Source organism: Crinia signifera, chromosome 5 (assembly GCF_055691185.1).
Source record: "Crinia signifera chromosome 5, ASM5569118v1, whole genome shotgun sequence".
Lineage (NCBI taxonomy): Eukaryota > Metazoa > Chordata > Amphibia > Anura > Myobatrachidae > Crinia > Crinia signifera.
The window spans coordinates 255,762,446-255,783,397 of NC_139221.1; the positions used below are offsets into that span (position 1 = coordinate 255,762,446).

The 20,952-nt window shown below is 45.1% G+C and overlaps 1 protein-coding gene across 15 annotated transcripts in view; it reads right to left on the reverse strand.

The window, feature by feature from the left end:
* The window catches only part of CCDC7 (coiled-coil domain containing 7), a 178,964-nt gene that overhangs the window by 119,836 nt on the left and 38,176 nt on the right, over positions 1 to 20,952 (reverse strand). For 13 of the 15 annotated variants that reach the window (XM_083188854.1, XM_083188857.1, XM_083188866.1 and 10 more), the window contains exons 9-13: positions 18,551 to 18,626; positions 10,771 to 10,801; positions 9,873 to 9,962; positions 8,708 to 8,802; positions 7,348 to 7,408 (exon numbers count right to left, since the gene is read on the reverse strand). In XM_083188854.1, coding sequence (XP_083044980.1) covers positions 7,348 to 7,408; positions 8,708 to 8,802; positions 9,873 to 9,962; positions 10,771 to 10,801; positions 18,551 to 18,626 — 353 coding nt within the window. The remainder of the gene's footprint in view (positions 1 to 7,347; positions 7,409 to 8,707; positions 8,803 to 9,872; positions 9,963 to 10,770; positions 10,802 to 18,550; positions 18,627 to 20,952) is intronic. The other 2 variants (XM_083188862.1, XM_083188867.1) reach the window with 2 other exon arrangements.

The following is a 20,952-nucleotide window of genomic DNA, read 5'->3' on the forward strand; positions in this document are numbered from 1 at the left end:
ACCGGATAGAGTATCAGAACTGGGTGTTAATCAGTTCATAAGCTCGGTATAATAGTCACCAGTCTGGTCCCGGGTAGCAGTCCTGGGTGTAGAATACCGAAGGTAAGTTCCTGGTGTCCCCTTGAGCTGGATCAACAAAGGCTGCCACTTCACTTAGCCAACGCGTTTCGACCTTATGTAGAAAAGGTCTTTTTCAAGGCTTGTGCTGTGGCATGGGCAGCTTGCGTTTATATAGTCTGTCCTTAATTAGAAGGGATCAGCGGTGAACGAGCATCCACCTGTCTTCCCCGCTGTCACCGCTGATCGCTTCCGGGTTCCGGGTTTGCGTCGCGTCACTTCCGGTATGTGGAACGCTGTTTGCGTTCCAACTAGCCGGAGACTCTACTTCCTGGCTCTCCGTGACGGAGCGTACCAGGGAAAGCGCAGTGCATAAAGCTTGTCCTTAATGTAGTCCCTGAGCCAGCATTATTTTCTGTGATGAGACAAAATAATATGCGAGAATCAGGACATTAAATGCAATACTTCGTGATACTTTTACTCATTCCACAAAGTGCATATAGATTATTTGTGCAAGAAAGAGCAGATGAATAAATACATAATAAAATTTGATATATGCATCTAAAAACGTCCAATATTTAAAATTAAGGATAAATTTTAAAAAAGTTACATTAGCATAAAGCTTCAATTAATTAAAAACATCAATTAATTAAAAAAGGAGTGTGGTCTAAAAAAATAGAATAGAAAAGCACTAAAATTCATTCTATAAAAACCATTTTATCTCAAAGTCAGCGTTAAGTCCACCTGGTTTGAGAGTTCCAAAGTCATAAATACAGCGCATCTCTGCTTTGGCAAGAGCAGTACTCAAATTGCGCTGTCTGTTGTCCGTCTTGACGCTTTTAATCGCCAAGAATCTTTTTATACCACTAATGGATTTATTGTGGACCTCATTAAAATGCTGAGATAAAGCATGGGTGGCGAGCCCTTTTTTAATGTTACGTAGATGCTCGCCTATTCTGACCTTAAATGGTCTTGAGGTGCGTCCGATATATACTAAATTACATGCGCATTCTATCATATAGACCACACTCTTTGTGTTACAAGTTAAAAAATCTCTAAGTTCAAAGGATGTACCATTGATGGTAATTTTATCAGTTTTTTTGCTACCATCACCTTTCACTTCTCTACATCCCTGGCAGATCCCACACCTATGGAACCCTTTCGTAAGGATATTGCCCTCTTTCTTTTGAGGAGGGAGGGCACTTCTAACCAATTTGTTCCTTAGGTTGGGAGCCCTTTTATAAATGAACTGCGGTTTTTTGGGAATAATTCCCCCTATTATGGGGTCACGAAATAGAATTTCCCAATGTCGCTTAAAGGAGTTTTCAATGTATTTATATTGTGCAGAGTAGTTAGTAATAAAGGCCCACTCTGCTTTATTATTCTTTCTGGATGTATCATCCTCTACACTGATAACTCTGTTTTCCAGTAGGGCCTTACGATCAGTATTGTCTACCAAGGTTCTGGCTTGTTGGATTGATTTTTCCTTGTAACCACATTTTTTGAATTTCTTTTCTAATTGGTCAGCCTGCACTTTATAAATTTCATTCTCACTGCAGTTTCTTTTAATCCTTTTGAGTTGACCACCCGGAATTGATTCTAACCAATTATTGTGGTGGCAACTCGTGGTCTCAATATAGGTGCCAGAATCCGTGGGTTTCGTAAAGGTTTTAGTACATAAAACTCCATTTTGAATAAAAATAGTGATATCTAAAAAATCAACTGAAACTTCACTGATATTAAAAGTAAGATCTATGTTTAAAAGATTGGTATTAAGGTATGTACAAAATGAAGACAGGGTTTCCCGTCCCCCTTTCCACAGGAACAGTATATCGTCTATATACCGTTTCCAGGATACCAGGTTCGCCCCAAAGGGGTTGTGGGACCAGATAACATCCTGTTCCCACTTCCCCATAAAGATGTTAGCATAACTTGGGGCGAACCTGGTACCCATCGCCGTGCCGACCTTCTGAATATAAAAGGTCTCATTAAACATAAAATAATTATTATTAAGAATGAATTTAATACCTTCTATTAAAAACAGTTGTAGCGGGGTAGCTAAAGTGCTTTTTAAAAGTGCTTCTGTACAGGCTTCCACCCCAGCTTCATGCTGGATTATCGTATATAACGATCTAACATCCGCGGTTACCAAGACGTATCCCTCCTCCCACTGGACCGTGGATAGGTAGTTCAACAAGTCTTTGGTGTCCTTCAGATGTGATGTATTCTCCAGAACCAAAGGCTGTAGGTGGAAGTCTATGAACTCCGATAAGTTTGCTGTGAGGGAGTTAACCCCTGACATAATAGGACGCCCTGGGGGATTCAGGGGGTCCTTATGAACCTTAGGTAGAAGGTAAAGAGCCGGAATGGCTGGTTCATCATTCAGTAAAAATTTAGCCTCTCTGTTTAGTAGGACACCATCCCCTTCATATTTTTCTATCATCTTTTTTAATTTTTCTAAGATGACAAGAGTGGGGTCAGCTCTTAATTTATGATATGTTGTTCTATCTTCTAGGTGTTTCAAAACTTCGGCTTCGTATCTGGTTCTATCCATTAAAACTATGCCTCCCCCCTTATCACTGGGTTTAATAGTGATAAGGTGATTCTCACGGAGGTTCTTCAATGCGGTTCTTTCTTTAAAAGTAAGATTGGATTTGAAGTCCTTTTGGGGTGCTTTTTTAATATCCTCCTGGACTAGGGAACAAAAAGTGTCTATAAACGCTCGTTCACCGCTGATCCCTTCTAATTAAGGACAGACTATATAAACGCAAGCTGCCCATGCCACAGCACAAGCCTTGAAAAAGACCTTTTCTACATAAGGTCGAAACGCGTTGGCTAAGTGAAGTGGCAGCCTTTGTTGATCCAGCTCAAGGGGACACCAGGAACTTACCTTCGGTATTCTACACCCAGGACTGCTACCCGGGACCAGACTGGTGACTATTATACCGAGCTTATGAACTGATTAACACCCAGTTCTGATACTCTATCCGGTAATTGTACTGGGCACTTGATTGCTGGATTTTTGTTTTTCACTGGATCTATTATTGTGTATTTTTGTATGTTATGTTTGTGTATGTATATGTATATTAAAACTGGCTTCACTATCCTGAGCCTTTCTTTTTTGCATATACCGGAGTTTACAAACTGACAGAGATACTCCACATATGGAACTTTGACCACCGTGCATAAAGGAAGTATATTTTTTTGCATTTTTTTGCATTTCCCCCCTTGTCACCTGTTATTATTAGATTATTACCATTAGCTCACTGGCGCCATTTGGAGTTGTAAAACTTTTGTTGTTCGGATGTTCTAATTGTTGAAGGTTTTGGATACCCTTCTTTGCAATTTCTGTGGCGGCCTGGCGCAGAACTGTAATAGACACCACCAACTGTACTTTAGAATATGGTATAGTACGTTCTCACAGGATCACTAATTATTATGACCACCACCTTAGGTAGAAGTGGGTTTTTAATAGTTTAGAAGGGTAGCGTACCCTACTCACACCAAACAAAGAATGTGCTCCTCACATAAAGGTTTATTTTATCTGTAAACAGGACCGTAATTCGCTTCAAAATGATATGTGGCCTCTCCTGTCGATATTTCCTTCCCAGAAAATGGATATACCTTCACCCAGTGTATCTTAAAAAGATATGGAGGGGGACGTACCCCACTTACACAGCACAGCGTATTTTCAATCCTATCTCGGTTTCTTTTTAGAGGTGCCCTCCTTCCGATTCAGCTTTTTCTGCTAATAGAACCATTATTAATATGTAGTCAGCAATGCAGGAGCCTGTGCTTATTAAAACACCCTGTCTCTTTGTTGGCAGATCCCAGACAGACCGTAGCAGCCCTGAAGTGAAGGTATATCCATTTTCTGGGAAGGAAATATCGACAGGAGAGGCCACATACAGTATAGTATTGAAGCGAATTACGGTCCTGTTTACAGATAAAAGAAACCTTTATGTGAGGAGCACATTCTTTGTTTGGTGTGAGTAGGGTACGCTACCCTTCTAAACTATTAAAAACCCACTTCTACCTAAGGTGGTGGTCATAATAATTAGTGATCCTGTGAGAACGTACTATACCATATTCTATTCTGTTTCTTTTTCATACCTCGGTTACGGAGAAATAGAAAATAAGAAAAAATAAGTTTCCCATCTGAACAAGACCGAGTTACAGATTATTTAAGGACTAATTGAGATATTCTGAATAGGTTGTGAGCGCGGTGTGCGACAGGGGAAGCCATTCCTGTATAAATTGTCTGTATTGAGGGTTGGGTGACCTTCTTTTCCCTGTGCTTACCTCTGCCCTTTGTGCACCAATAGGATACTGTATTCTTCTTTCTCTGATGCTTCCCACCCCCGCTGGCCTCTCCATGGATGGCCGCCATCTTCTTTCTTCTGCCGCTGGCCTGTCCTGGCCAGCAGCGGCGCTGCTTCCTTTCTTCTTCCAGGAGGCGCCGGAGATCTTCTGCGATCCGGCGGCGTGGGATCCTTCTTCCTCTTCGCCTCCCGGCGGCATCTGGCGTCAGAATCCGGGGCGGGGCCAAGTACGGCGCGGCGAGCGCTGATTGGCTCCAAGATGGCGGGAAATTCAAACCACCGCGAACGGCGCTTTGGATTGTCGGCCGCAGCGGCGCCAGATTCAAAGCACTGCTCCGTTCGCCGCTGCTCTCTGCCACACTGGCAGCGCTGGGATCGGTGTCTTGATCCCAGCGCGGTCCCTCTCCACCGCTGCCTGCACTGTTGGCACAGGGATCAGACAGCTGATCCCTGCGCCAGGGGAAGCTGTGTCCCGTGGGGGACACAGCACTAGCTCTCCCCGTCCCAGCTGCTGCTGCTCTGGTGATGGGGGCAGGGGAGCCATCCCAGCACCGGGGCACATTTTTACACAGAGGACAGGAGGCTAAAGTGATGAGGGGCTGCAATGACACAAGGAACTGGGGTCTGGAATTACACAGGGAGCAGGAGGATGGAGTAACTGGGGGCAGGAGGGTGGAATGAAACAGGTGTCAGGAGGCTGGAGTGACAGGGGAGTTGAGTGACATAGGGGGCAGTAAAATGGATCAGGACTGTGGAGTAGCAGGAGGCTGGAATAACTGGGACTAGGAGGCTGCATTGACTGGGAGGGTGCCGGACGGGTTCCCGACAGTTCGGGATCCCAACAGTCGGGATCCCGACTGTCAAAACGCAGACGGCCACCCACTATTTTCCCTCGTGGGGGTCCACGACCCCCATAGAGGGAGAATAGAATAGGCCACCGTGCCCTCAGCGTGGCGAGTGCAGCGAGCCCGCAAGGGTCTTTTTTGCGCTCGCCATGCTGTCTGACTCCGGGCAGTTGGGATCCCAACGTCGAGATAATGACTGTCCCGACTGTCGGAGTCCCGTACCATACCCGACTGGGATAGGAGGCTTGAGTGACAGGACTGGATTGACACAGGGGACAGGAGGCTGGAGTGACACAAATGATAGGGGACTGGAACTTTAGGAGGCAAGAATGATGGGAGCTGAAGTGACATTGGCAGAAGATTGTAGTGACACAGAGGGCTGTAGAAACATAAGGGGCCAGTGGCAGGAGTAGACACGGGACAGGAGGTGGCACAGGGGGCCCATGTCTACCATGTATGGTGAAAACTGAGTGAAGACCTGGTCTGTCCAGGAAGGATCAATTTCTGCAGAGATTCTGCAGCAAAACCAAAGTAAAGGTGAGGTGTATTTTTATTTAGTACTGTGGCAATGATCACATACACCGTATGAAATACAAAATAAAAAGGGTTTCTATCTCCACAGGCTTCACAGACAGGTAGTTCACAAGCAAGATACAGCACATACCACAGATCATAGCAGGTCTTTTAAAAACGGTGTGAATTTCTTCAGAAACCAGTAATGACCCATGCACACTGGATGATTTTGAGCTGAAAGCAGCTCAGTTTTGCCGTTTTAGCTGCTTTTAGCTGAAAAGTCGCACAGTGTGTACAGCCCGGCGGTGAGTGCTGATGCGGTTCCCACATCATCACCGGCCACGGCTGCTCATCTGCTGGTAATAGCAACAGGGTGAAAGCTTTCCATAGTGTCCTGTTATGGAAAGCCGTCCACCCTCAGGATATTTGCTTGAATGAATGAAAATCGCTCAGTTCATATGCACTGAGCATTTTTCAGCCCAGTTATTTTCCCCATCATTGTTGTGCATACATGCTGGCCAAAAACGCCCAGTGCGTATGTACCTTTAGTTTCAGGACCCAATCACTTTCAGGCCTATAACCTGGCCAGCTTGTACAGCATCAGGAGCCATGTGTCTGGTTTATGAAAGCATTTTAAAATCAACTGATGGATGTCTTAATTTACACCTAATTATCCCTGCTATGTATGCTGACACAAAAAAAACAGTATAGATTTTTAATTGGGGAGAAAGCAAAGGCACATTCACTTTACATAGTCTAGAACTGGCCCTGTCTATAATCCATGGTTTATCTATGACACTCCAATTTATTTTAAATTAAAGTATCTGGTTGCACCACTTGTCCAATGATTAAAAGATACAAGATGCAATATCTGCAAACAGAATTAAATTGAAATAAAGAGTATTCAGTAGCTTACACAGTAACCATTGTATTGGCTGGACCATATGTCATGAGAAGACAGCCTATGAACTTGCTAGGAAGTAATGACATCACTGAGGTACATCTATAATTTGACGACATACTAGGTAATTCATGGTGGCTTGTCATGAAAATTGGTCTAGTCACAGAAATGCCTCCAATATAGAAAGATCTATTAGTATGAACGTATACTACTTACATTATATTGTGCATGCAGGTTGCATGTAAGTAAACTTGTACTGTGTGCATGGAACCCAATGCAGAGATTTGCCCATATGCAGAGTTGTACACAACTGTGTGATAGCACCACCTCGAATCCATAGGCTTTTGAAAATACCCATTCTCTCTATCAGCATGCACATGCAGCAGCCATACTCCTGGACAACTCTGCACAACCCACTATTCCTCTTGCATACCCATGACAAGCCCCCGTACCAACTATGCCAACATACGAATGCGGCTGCCCACAGTTATGCATACTGAGATGCAAATGGAGTTAGGGCTGAGAAGATGCATACAACTTGGAGTCATTCATAGATGAGTGCGCTATGCACAGTTTTAACAAAACAAGAGAGGCAGCCACAAAATGGACTTGATGCAATTCTGTCTCTTTAACCTGACCTAAGCTGTAGTATGATAAAAAAAAAAATAATAATAATAATAATAATTGTGCATTTTGCTTCATTTATTACCTGCAGTTCTATAGTTGGATGACTTTTTATTTGTTCTAGAACTTTAACTTTCATTTGTGATCTGAAATGAAAAATAGATGCAGAATACTGTGACCTGGCTGCCAACAAAGCAAAACATTTATTCATCTGTTCAATAGGGATGCATTCAGCATGGCGGGGGTCGGAATGGTGGCAGTCAAACCTCTGATGCAGGAATCCCAATCAGCAGCCACAACATTGATGCTGACATCACGGGACTAATATTAAGCCATGGAAGGGGAGGATAGGTTGCGAGGAGGTAGGCACTAACAGGGAAGGGTTAAGCTGTGTGGAGGGGGTGGTTTTGGGTTAGACATCAGATAGGGTTAGGAGGTAGGGGGAAAGGTTAGGTATACTTAACCAGCCCCTGGTGGAATTTTGGATCATTGGGATGTCACTGTCAGTCTTCTGACCTCTGACATCATGATTGGCGGTTGACAATATGTATTCCATTCGATAACAGGTTTTTTTTAGTGCTCACATATAAAAAAAATTAGCCACTCAATTCAGTCTCTGCTCCAGTGCATCTGACAACCTGTATGCCCTAGACACATACCAGGGTTCATTTTGTCAGACCAGTTCATTTACCAGTAGGTTTTTTCGATTGTGGGAGACGGAAAGCTCCACATAGTTAAGGCCCTTGTGGGAATCAAACCCATGACCCTGATACTGTATTAACTTGCTAACCTACTTACAGATGGAGCCGCTCTCATTAGAGCGGTTCCTGGCGCAGTTATCGTCACCCTGCGCCATGGAATGAGGCGTGCATGCATCGGAGATGCTTGCGTGCCCCATTCCCAGCAATAGACGCACGAGCATGTGAGACGCTTGCACATCCGCGTGCATGCCATGCGCTAGAGCCGGACGGCAGGCAATGCGCCAGCAACGATGATGCTGGCCCCATCTGTACATATCTTATATTGGAACACATGGAGCTTTTGGGGGATAAATTACCATGTGGGAAGGGGGTGAAATTTAATGGTATTTTGCTTATTTTGTCTATTACTTTCGTTCTTCCTTTCATAATTGTTTTAAATGCAAAATATTGGCTTTCTGAATCAGTTCTGGATTTTAAGTGTTTTCAGCCAAAAAATATCATAGCCTGTTATAATGAATTACCGTACTTTTCAAGCACTAATTATCTGGTGTGCAGACAGTGTTCTTATGAACATTAGCCACCAGTCTGGCCAACATGTGCGTAGTCATTGCCTGCTTGTTACTGGATTATTAGCAGTTAAATAAAATAACTTTGCAGTGAAGAAGCTAGATTGAATGATGCCGATTATTCTGCCAGTGTAACTTGTAGATCAACCAGGTTGCCATTATAGGTATGAGTACTTACTGTTGTTGTGGGGAATCAGGTGTCACAGCTGATGGGACATTGTCTAATCTGTATTCCCAGTTGAGAACAGGGTTATCTGCAGAACTTTTACATGCCTAAATGATGACAATATATTGTAAAATAAAACTACACAATACTTTCTGCAAGCCATTTATTAACATTGTTATTAATATTTGTATAGCACCAGAATACTCCACAGTGCAAGGAAAGTAATGTAAAGTAAATGCTATTGAACAATGCTTGACATACACAGTGAGAAATAGTAATACAGGGATAAAGGGTGTGCATTATTAGATAGACAGTGTGTAGATAGAGTCAATACCAAAAGCTCGACAGGGTCAAAAGGCCAAAGGGTCAATAGGTCTACATGAAAAAGGTCAACATGGTCAAAAATTCAACCTGGTGAAAAGGTCAACATGAAACGGTAGACACATGAAAAGGTCAACATGAGTTTTCACTTTATTTAGATCAATGTCGACGCTCGTCAACATGGGCTCCCAACTAGTGTAGCGTGCTCACTGGCCCTTGCTTCTTAATTGTAGTCCATGTGCATGGTAAAGTATGCAATATGGGTCCTTATTCTGGTGCACTCGCAAAGGCAAATTCCTTCTGAAATGGACATAACCATGTGCACTGCAAGTGGGGCTGATGTAACATGTGCAGAGAGATTTAGATTTGTGTGAGTTATTTTGTTTCTGTGCAGGGAAAATACTGACTGCTTTATTTTTACAATGCAATATAGATCTCATGTTGAAGTAAAACCCCACCCAAATCTAATTCTCTCTGCACAAGGAACATCTGCCCCACCTGCAGTGCACATGGTTTTGTCCATTTCAGAAATAAACTGCAGAACTATTATTACAACATAGTGCTTTGATAGAGAAAGTAGCCAAAACCAGCTGCAGGCACCAGTGTATTTTTACTACAACCAATGCAGTTCCAACCCTGCTCCCAATACATGTGTGTGAACAAGCATTTAGTTCTGGCTAAACTCTTTGGGAGGTTATACGTATAGTCCTTTGATACTTTATTTGTCCATTGTTATCTATAAACTTAAAAGTATGTGTGTTTTTTTTTCACTTACTGTGGGTCTTATACTGACATCTAGAACTCTTTATAAAATAATGTTATTGAAATACTACATGTATTTAATAAAGACATTCACCTTCAGTGCTCTGATTTTTCTTAGCTCATATTCTAAAGCCCTTTTCTCACCCATGAGAACGTGGTTCTCTGCTTCTGCCTTCATATATTTCTAAGAGAATTGACCTGCATTAGGAGAACTGACATGCTGCTACCTGACCAACAGGAACAGTTACTTTTTTTTAATTAAACAGAAATAACATGTATTGTGAACATCAATAGCAGTAATCATTCAGTACAGTTAGGGTAGAATATGCCAGAAGGCCAGCCTCCACGGGGCCAAGGGCTGGCCTTTGTGCCAATCACACTGGGTTAGCCAATGAAGAATTTAATGAAGGGGTAGGGCTGTGGCCACACATTGCCTGGAAGGAGCCTGCCCAAATGGTCCTGTGCGGCCGTCCACACAGCAGCCCGCCAGCACCCCCATTCACTTCAGCCACCCTCCCCCACTACATAGCGGCGGGCCGCAGTTCCTCTGCAGCCCGCCGCATATAGACAGTCCCCAGGTCTAGCCGGATCCTCCATCCGCGGACATACACAGGCAGTGCAGTGGGCAGCAGGAATGCTGGGCGCCTGCACTGTAAGCCGACCATGGTGCAATGTCATCACGCGGCTTACAGTGCGGGTCCCCAGCATGCCAGAGGCCAGAGGACTCGGGAGGACGAGTCGGAGAAGCCGCTGACACCACCGCGGCCGCAGGTATCCTTTTAATACACGGGTGGTGGTGGGGGTGGGGTGTTGGTAGAGGAAGGGAAGGGAGCGGGGGCCCGGGATTTTGTCAGTCCCGGGCACCACAATTTCTGATGGCAGTCTTGTGTGTCAAATTGCAGGTACATCGCCTAGTGTATGGGGACCTTAAGGATGTTTTCTAGATGCAAGTTTACATATGAAATGTATGTGATTCACGTTACTGTACTTACATTTTCTGTTTCATTCAGTCTCTTTTCAATGCTAGATACATAAAAAAGAAATCATAATGATAAAATGGCTGGCATGCAGTGATATGCTTGTATTTGGAAATATTGCACATAAGAAATACATGATACAAAATAAGTCTAAAGGCCTATACACACTAGAAGATTATCTTTCCAATTCGGCTGGTTGGAATGAAAATCTGGAAATTTTTGGAAACAAATTACAATCAACCATTTGCTCCCAAAAGCTGGAAAATGGTTTAGGAGAAAATGGGGAATTGTCATTTGTCATTTGCTCCCAAACATTCCCAGATTTTCATTCCAACCAGCCAGATTGGAAAGATAATCTTCTAGTGTGTATGGGCCTTAACAGAAAGAGAACTAAGCACTTTGATAGGAAATAAAGGGACATTTATGAAATATGTTAATAAACAGGTAGGCCTTAAGTCAGTTTTTGAAGGTTTCAAATTCCAATATATGACTTGTTCCTGAGTTCTGCCTATTTATTCACTAGGAACTGGTAAAATCACTGAATATTCAAATATAATAATATAATAAGAAGCTGTATCGGGGGGCGTGGCCTAACCGGACCAGCGAGAGGACGTGTCCCTGGGGTGCTCCTGCAAACGAGCACTAATTACACCCAAAAAAGGCCTCTTAATACACCCCAAAACACCCCATCCCTGCTACCCACCTTGCCCTACTAGTGCCTGTGACCGGGGGATAGGAGCTGCGGAGCCGGGGTGCACTTTTGAGTGCGCCTGCGGGTTGCGGCCTCCCCGCCAGGCCGAAGCCGGGACCTCGATTTAGGCGCTCACCTGCCGCGATCACCGGGCGGAGCGGAGCTGCCTCCAAAGCTGCTGCAGTGTGCCCCTGTACGGCGGGAACTCCCGCTGACACCGCCGCCCGCCGCGCTCACCGGGGAGAGCCTGTGGGATCTCCGTCGGGTCGCGGCCTACACCGCATCCAGAGCCGGGGACTAAAGTTGAGAGCCCCGCCGCCAGCTAAGCTCCGTGGCGCAAGATCAGCGCTGCAGCGGCAGAAGAGGGAGTTGATCCCTGCCCTGCCTGACTGGACGGGGGGAGACTGCCCAGCACCCGGCCTGCACTTCCCCACTCACCAGACTCAGGGGAAAACAGGTGAGAGAAACTACTAGCCCCCTGCAGGCACAGCAGCCATTTTGAGGAGAGGGGGAGAACAGACCTCCACCTGAGGGGTCCACTGCCCACGAGGCTATACCTCCCTGAGCACCTGGGGCAGGCTGGGTCAGGCCACACCAACCCCCACTCCCACTATCCCTAGCAGCACTGTAGCAGCTACAGTATATGCCCCATAGCTATATAACCTCAGGGAGACATCCTCTAGTGCTGTGATTTCCCCTGGAGAAACTGGGATCACTAGTAGGAGAATACAACCTATAATACCAAGCATAATTACCTCGGACCCCCACGGCTGTGGTATCTCATCCTGCATTATTTGGGGTGCCTTTCTCCTCTCCTTTTGGGAAAGGGGGGAGGACGGTATATGTGCTGTGCGGATCCGGCCCCTGCGTGTCTCAGCCCTGCAGTTGTGAGGCCCCCAATTACATAACCATAATGTCCGGATATCCTATGTATTAGCAGTTCCCTCCACACCCCGCGGTCTGAGGACGTACTCTGATCATAAGAGCCGGGTAGAGATGGTTCATCAGTAAATGGTAGAGTTTGTATAATATCTCAGTCAGACCCCTCACGTCTATAGTAAGCTATATCCCAGTGTCACCCACAGCATTTCACATTCATCACTATGCCTTCACGTAGAAGCAAAGTATCCAAAACGGTACCGCAGGTGGCCTTCTTCAAACCATCACCTAAACCCTCTGCTACTATTAGCATTCAACCCTCAACCTCAAGCTTGACTCCTCCCTCAACGCTGAGTGTGACTTCCCCAGTTGCGCCCCCACAGATGGGGCCCCCAATTCGCATAGAAGTAGCAGATGACGAGGCGCTGACAGTAGGCACATTAAAGATGTTGCTGACACAAGTTAAAGATGATGTCACGGCAGAAATTCGTACTTCTCTCCAGTCGTGCCAGCGCTCCATAGATGAACTGGGGGAGCGCACAGACGCCCTGGAGTCTAAAATGGGGGAAGTGGTTGGTTCCCATAACGATTTGGCCGAGTCACATGCCGCACTGGAGGGTGAGGTTGCAGCCTTAAAAGATAAGCTGGCGGACATGGAGGATCGATCACGCAGAAATAACCTTAAAATCAGGGGCATCCCTGATAACATCTCCAACAGTAGCCTCCATGATTTTGTTATAACCATCTTTAAAAAGCTCCTGCCTTCGGCCTCATCCTCTGACCTGCTCCTGGACCGGATACATAGACTCCCGAAGTCAAGAAACGCACCTGAGGGGGTTCCCAGAGATGTCCTTATGAGGGTACATTTTTTCCACATCAAAGAGGCACTACTGAAGGCCGCCAGACCTACCTCTGACACTGCTGAGGCACTAGAATCATACCAGCTGTTTGGTGACTTGTCACAGGCAACCCTCGCCAAACGGCGATCTTTTCAACCTGTCACCACAGCTCTCAGAAAGGCAAATATACTTTACCGCTGGGGCTTCCCGACTCGCCTTCTGATCATGCGTGAGGGGTCAACGATCTCCATCTCTTCGGTTGATGAAGGTATGAAACTTTTGCGCAGATGGAACCTTTCTGGTTCCCACCCGGATGCTTCTCCTGACCGTCGACTTCAGCGGGACTGGTCGACGACGGAGTAGCGACCCACCAGTACGCAGAGACTCATACCTCCCCTAAATTCTCTGTCATCCATGTTATACAGTATGTGCTCTACCTTCTATATACATAACACGGTTATGTAGGTTGTATCTTTCATTTATGTTACATGTTATTTGGGCATGCAGTTGATAGCCCTAAGAGACATCCAGGTTGTGTTTAGATAGGAGTTTCACATACAGAATGTTATATTTTGCATCCCACTGCTTGGGTGTCTGATTCGTGAGCCCCCTACCTTTGGGTGCCTCTGCGGGGCGTCACTGAGGGGCATGTCCTGATGCGGCCTTTGGGAGGGTCGCAGGTACTCATTAATATGCGCTTCGTTAGCTGATGTGCATGGTGGCGATTGTCCATTGTTGGCGTTATGGGATGTACCCGGGTGGCTACGGTCCTGGGACAGAGTTAACAGAGACAAGCAGTGGGACCTATCTAGTTTTATTTATTTTTCTTATATTTATGTGTGAGCCCCATGGGTAGCAACACTGAGTATATTTATAACTAGATTTGATTTAGCATTAGGAATGGTGTTATGTTTAGATACCTCCTCGGTTCTCTTATGTTGTGCTCTATTTAAGTATTTCCTTGTTACCTAGAAGACTGCGGGGTGGCAGCCACTACCCCCCTGTAGATATGGGTGAGGCGTATCTATTATGGCGCCTTACTACGACTCTTAGAGTCGCTGTCCTTACGTTTCCTCTCCTCTCCCTTGCCCTCTTTGTGTCCTATCTCTCCTTCCCTCATGGGACCTCTCGACTCAACATATATATGCCCCATGGGATTGATATACTGCTCCAAGGAAATAAGCATTACTTTCTGTTTCTGAATAATGGTTAATATCCTCTCGTTAAATGTGAAAGGATTGAACTCTCCCCAGAAACGTAAAGTGGCGTTGGCCTCATTCCACAAATTAAAAGCCCAGATAGTAGCCGTCCAGGAAACACACTTCAAAAAATCAGCCCCCCCAAAATTTTTTGATAATAGATATCCCCAGTGCTACACTGCCAATGGCCCTCTTAAGAAGGCAGGGGTAGCTATATTAGTTTCAGCCAACTGCTCCTTTTCAGTTACCTCCCAACACTGCGACCCGGAGGGGAGATACATTATACTAGTTGGCTCGCTTGAAAATACCGAAGTAACCCTGGTCTCCTGCTACGCCCCTAACACGAGGCAAATTTCCTTTTGTAGGAAATTATGCGCGTTAGTGCAGAGACACGCAAGGGGAGCACTCATGCTTCTAGGAGACTTCAATATGGTCCTTGACCCAACTGTCGACAGATCCCGTCCTGGCAGACTAGGAGGCCCCCATGCAGTAGACTATCCTACTGGGTTCCGCCAGATCCTGGGTGAATATGACCTGCACGACGCCTGGCGAGCTAAACATCCTGCAGTTAGGGACTACACATTTTTTTCCCACCCACATCAGTCATACTCACGGATTGACTTGGCATTAACTGACAAATGGACGCTAGCTTCACTACATAAAGTTGATATTTTGCCCATGACATGGTCCGATCACTCCCCCTTATTAATTATATGGGATCAAAGCTCTTATAGAGTCACCCCGGGCCCCTGGAGACTGGGTAAACAGGCATTGTCACATTTGGTATCCCGACAAGCTATCCAGGATTCCCTATCCCTGTATACCTCTACTAACAAACCAGAGGACACTAATGTGTTTAACCATTGGTGTTCCCTTAAGGCGGTGATCCGCGGCTCCGCTATACAAACCGCAGCTAGATTAAAGAAGGCCCAAGCTAGAGATCTTGTATTAGCCGAAACGGAGTTATCCGGACTAGAATCTGAACATAAGGCGGACCCCCTTAATAGAACTATATATAGACGGCTTATGTTGGCGAGGGATAAGGTGAACACTTTCTCCCTTCAGGAGGTTCAGCGGAATATAGCCAGACTTAACCAGCATTTTTACTCTTTTGGGAATAAAGCGGGCCGACTCCTAGCTAGGAAATTAAGAGGTCATAGGGCTAAAGCGAGAATTAATCTCCTACATAATTCTCGAGGAACTAGGGTTGTGGATCCCTTCCACATAGCAAACACCTTCGCGGAATACTATTCCCAGCTCTATAACCTAAATAGGGATGCCAACACCCCTCAACCTGCTCCAGCCGACATTGAAGCTTTTCTGGGCAGCATCGATCTCCCGAGGCTGGATCCTGAGACCTGTCTGTCCCTGTGCTCCCCCTGGTCTTTGTCCGAAGTAGAGGCGGCCATCGATGCCTTGCCACGAGATAAAGCCCCTGGCCCCGATGGCTACCCTTCTAATTTTTATAAATGCTTCAAGACAGATCTGGCCCCTATATTACTGGGAGTTTTTAATAGTGCTTCCGATTCCAAAAGCTTCCCAAAAGAAATGCTTGAAGCCCGGATTGTTGCGATTCCAAAACCAGGTAAACCCCCCACATCAGTACAGAACTTTCGCCCCATAGCGTTATTGAATACTGATCTAAAACTCTACGCTAAGATGATAGCTAACAGGTTATCACCTCTGCTTCCCTCTCTTGTGGCGGCTGACCAGGTGGGATTTGTTCCGGGCAGACAGGCCCCGGATAATACGCGCAGGGTGTTTGATGTTTTGGAGAGCTGTGATCTGAACCAAGAACCTCTATTACTGCTCTCTTTAGATGCCGAAAACGCTTTTGACAGGCTACACTGGGGATACCTCAGATCCGTAATGTTGAAGTTTGGGTTCGGAGGTAGGTTCCTAGACTCTATCTTCGCATTATACTCGTACCCATCCGCGAAGGTGTTTGTAAACGGTTGCCTCTCCACTAACTTTAAGATTTCCAACGGCACTAGACAGGGCTGCCCCTTGTCCCCACTTATCTTTGCGTTGGCCATAGAACCTCTAGCCGAAAGGATTAGATCAAGTAGTGGGATTGTTGGCCCAGTTATCGGAGGGATACCACATAAAATATGTCTATTCGCTGACGACATACTCCTATGTCTACTACACCCAGAAAAATCGCTTGCTGCACTCCACTTGATCTTAACAGAGTATACTAACATCTCCTTTTACAAACTGAACACATCCAAGACTGAAGCCCTCCCCTTAAACGTCCCTTCGGAGACTGTCGTGTTACTGAAAGACAGATACCGATATGCTTGGCAAACAAAGTCTATTAAATATTTGGGGGTGCATGTGACCAGGGACAGCGATATATATGAATGTAACCTTATACCACTACTCAATTCCTTTGAAAAGCTTACTAAGGAGTGGTCTCTGCATGAGATCTCCTGGATGGGCCGGATTACGGCCTCTAAGATGGTCCTATTGCCCAAGCTCATGTATGTTTTCCGCGCTATCCCTAGGAACCCCCCCCAAAACTATTATATCTAAACTCAATAGCTTGTTTTCTAAATATATTTGGAAGGGTACTAGGCCTAGAATTTCAAGGAAGACCCTTACCCTCCCTAAGCGTTCGGGGGGTGTTGCCTACCCAGATATCGATGCATATCAAATGGCATCTATACTCAGTCAGGCCAGAGATTGGTTTGAACCTCACTCTCCTAAACCTTGGGTTATAATGGAACGCTCTTTTATACCTAAAATCCATCTCACTGACCTTTTCTGGCTCCCCCCACATGCATCCCCAACCTGGTCCGGACCGGGGGCAGCTATTAGAGCTACACTATCTGTCTGGCACAGGACTATCAAAGACGATGAGGAAATATCCCTACCGGGTCCGGACTTAACACTTAAAGCCATAGCCAGACTGATCCCTAACTTGCAGTTAGATTCCTGGATTATTGCTGGCCTGTCCTCCCTGAAACAGTTATTCCCTGAAGGCACTCTCTTACAATTCTCCACTCTCCAGTCGCAATATAATGTTCCTAAGCAAGATTTCTACAAATTCCTCCAAATACGTCACTGGTTATCCAATGCTTTTAATTCTACCTCTAAGGTCCCAGCCTTCCCTAGAATCCTATTCTCTAGACTGACTTCCCCATTACATAAAGGTGGAATCTCCAGATGTTACGAATATCAAATAACTAAATAAAAAAAAGGAAAGCTACCAGCACATGTTAAATGGGAATCAGACCTCTCTATCACTTTAACTGAAGAGGAGTGGGATTCTATTTCCCATTCCGGCTTTAAAATGTCCAAATGTCTCCAACACTTGGAAATGTTCTACAAGTTGTGCCAGAGGACATACTTCACCCCCCAGCGGTTACACGGCATTTGGCCCTCCGTCTCCAAGTTTTGTTGGAGGAATTGTGGAGGCATCGGCACCATTTACCATATTTTTTGGGAGTGTCCGATAATACGCCCGCTTTGGTCGGAAGTATTCCTCCTCATAGCCGACGTCTTGGGAATCCACATCTTGCCCTGTCCGACAGTTGCATTGCTACATCATAGCACACAACTGGCTGTGGGAGATCTATATGTACTGGGTCACATCCTGATAGCAACTAAAGCTGCCATAGGCCAACACTGGAAATCACCTGCTATTCCGTCTATCCGACACATAGCAAACAAAATCAATAAGCATTTTCTGCTCGAGACAGCCAACGTGAAATATTCACCCTCTGCTACTTCAATCCATTTGAAATGGTTCAAGTGGAGCGAATACAGAGAAAAACAGGGTCAAACTGTACTCCATAGTGAGCCCTTGGACTTGACAGTACTCTCCTCACCACCACATTCCACTGATGACTGAATCTGGCTCCCTTCATATATTTCTCATTGTATCGTATAATATGTCGAGATACCCATCCCTGTCCCTTCCCCTACCCTCCTTTCCCTTCCGGTCCTTTTTCCCAATCCTATTTTTGTTAAATGTAAGTCTTGCTTACTAGAACAGGATGTGATGAATCATTACAGATTATGTACTGATCTTAATTGATCTGCCTTTATATTACTCATTATTGTCAATTGTATTTCTGTTTAATGCAATATCGTTACCCTACTGTAAATTGCTACTTTTTTTCTGCAAGACTCAATAAAAACTCAATTTGTAAAAAAAAAAATAAGAAGCTGTATCGGTTTACTTCTGTAAGTCTTCTGCTTGTTTATCATATGACTTTCCAAGTTCTTGAACAATCCTTTCCAATTGTTTATTTGAACCTGTAGTGTGGAAAAGCACACATGTAGTGTAAATATATGTATTAATGACAATACAAAAGTTTGCACCAATATATTAAAAGCATGTTGACCATGGGTACTCAAACTGCGGCCCTCCAGATGTGGTGAAACTACAAATCCCAGCATGCCTTGCCACAGTTTTCCTATAAGGGAGTGTTAAAACTGTGGCAAGGCATGCTGGGAATTGTAGTTTCACCACATCTGGAGGGCCGCAGTTTGAGGACCCATGATGTTGACAAACCCATAGCAACCAACACACATCTGGTTTCATATTTTATTTGTTTTAAATTGTCGCTATACAAAAATGACAGCGTCAGGATTGAGTGAGACCTGGGGATGCTCGGCTCTCACTCCTTATCCTTATACCCATTGTCCATCATTCCAGGGACAGCAATACAGATTAATCCGCTCTCATTGAAGCGGCTCCCGGTTATGTGATTTCCAGCCGCCAGCCTGTGCCGCCCCCACTCCGTCCACCGCTATGGGGTGCGCGCCCCCCATTCTCAGCAATGGGACATGCAAGCGTCTCATCCATCCCTATCCACAGACCACGACCCCGCTAGAGATCGCGCTGGTGGGCGCAATGAGAGAGGCTCCATTTGTGTACACAAATTGTCACTGCCATATAATTTTAAGCATTGTGGAGTGTTACATTTACAGTGTTTGTGTACATATATCCAAATTTCTTTTCCCTTCAGTGTGCCATACAGTATGTTTATATTTATGTTCACATAATAATTGTACATTAACCCCTTCCCGACACAGCCTGTTTTTGCCTTCCTGACAGAGGCCTTTTTTTCAAATCTGACAGGTATCACTTAAGTGGGGATAACTTTTTTTTGCTTTTACTTATCCCAGTGATTTTGAGATTGTTTTCCCGTGACACATTGTACTTTAAATTAGTGGTAAATTTTGGTCGATACAGTTTTTTTTTTTTTGTGAAAAATACCAAAATGTCGTAAAAAAATGGAACATTTTGCTATTTGCAAAATGTAAAATTTTCTGCTTGTGAGACAAATAATCATACCACTCAAAATAGTTAATAACTAACATAAACCATATCTAAACTTTATTATTACATCATTATTTCAACCTCCTTTAATTTTTTGGGACACTAGGGGGCAGCAGAGTCTAAATTTTACACATCACACAGTTTAACGCTGCTTTTGGCTGTTCACGTTTGAACAGCCAATCGCAGCGATCGCCCATGACGGGGGGCATCGCTGCCCCCCCTGGGCAATGAGGGAGGATGTCTGCTGTCAGGGACAGCAGACATCGTGCCTCTGTCACCGCGTCTGTAGACGCGGTGACAATTCAAAGGCATGACGTACATTTATGCCATGTGTCGGGAAGTACATCCCGACCATGACGTAAATGTACGTCAAATGTCGGGAAGGGGTTAATTGACATTTATTTATTATTATTATTTTTTATTAAAAAAAATATTTTTAAATAAAAAACTATTTGTGTTTATTATACTGTGTCGGATCATTCCCCTACTGGCGCTTGGGGAGATAATACTTTGGCCATGGGAACTAATATAGTTTCCCCAGGCTGTGGCATTACCCTGCTGGATGGTTGCCCCGGTGCTGGTTCTCAAAATACGGGGGAACCCTACTTATATTCGGCCGCTAAATACGAATAGGAATTCGGCGGCATACAACCGCCTACGCCATCGGGAGAATATAAATCCGTAAATATGCCAGATTAGTAAATCTGCCCTATTATGAATTGTATTTTCACGAAAATATGACCATTGCCGGTTTTATGAATTCATATCCGGCATCGGTCGTATTTGGGGATGTTCGTAAATTTTCCCTACAGTGACTCATACTTTTGCATATAATACCAGACTTGCCTACCCTCCCGGAATGGCCGGGAGGCTCCTGAAAATTGAGTCTGCCCCCTGGCACCTCGGGGAGGTGGGCAAGTCTCATGCTTGCTTCCCAGAGTCCTGTGAATATTGTCATTTTGCATCATGGAAGCCCCTTCCCCTAGCCGTGGATCCATGCATCACAGCATTTGTGCGGCATGGGGCAGAGCTTAGCGACGTTGACCTAATCCCAACCCCCTCACCGAGTTGCCTCTCCAGGCTTCTCCCAGAGAGACAACTATAAATTAGTGGTCAAGTATGTTTAATACACAAGAACTGGGCTATGGTACTGGGCTCGTTGCCAGGAGTTTCTGCTTGTTGTCAAGGGTTTCTTGCTTGCAGCCGCGCAAGCGTTCCCAGAATCCTGCGCTTTCAGGTAGCAAAGCACACGCTGCGCTCCCCTAGAGATCCAATAGGATCAGTTTCTGTCCCAGT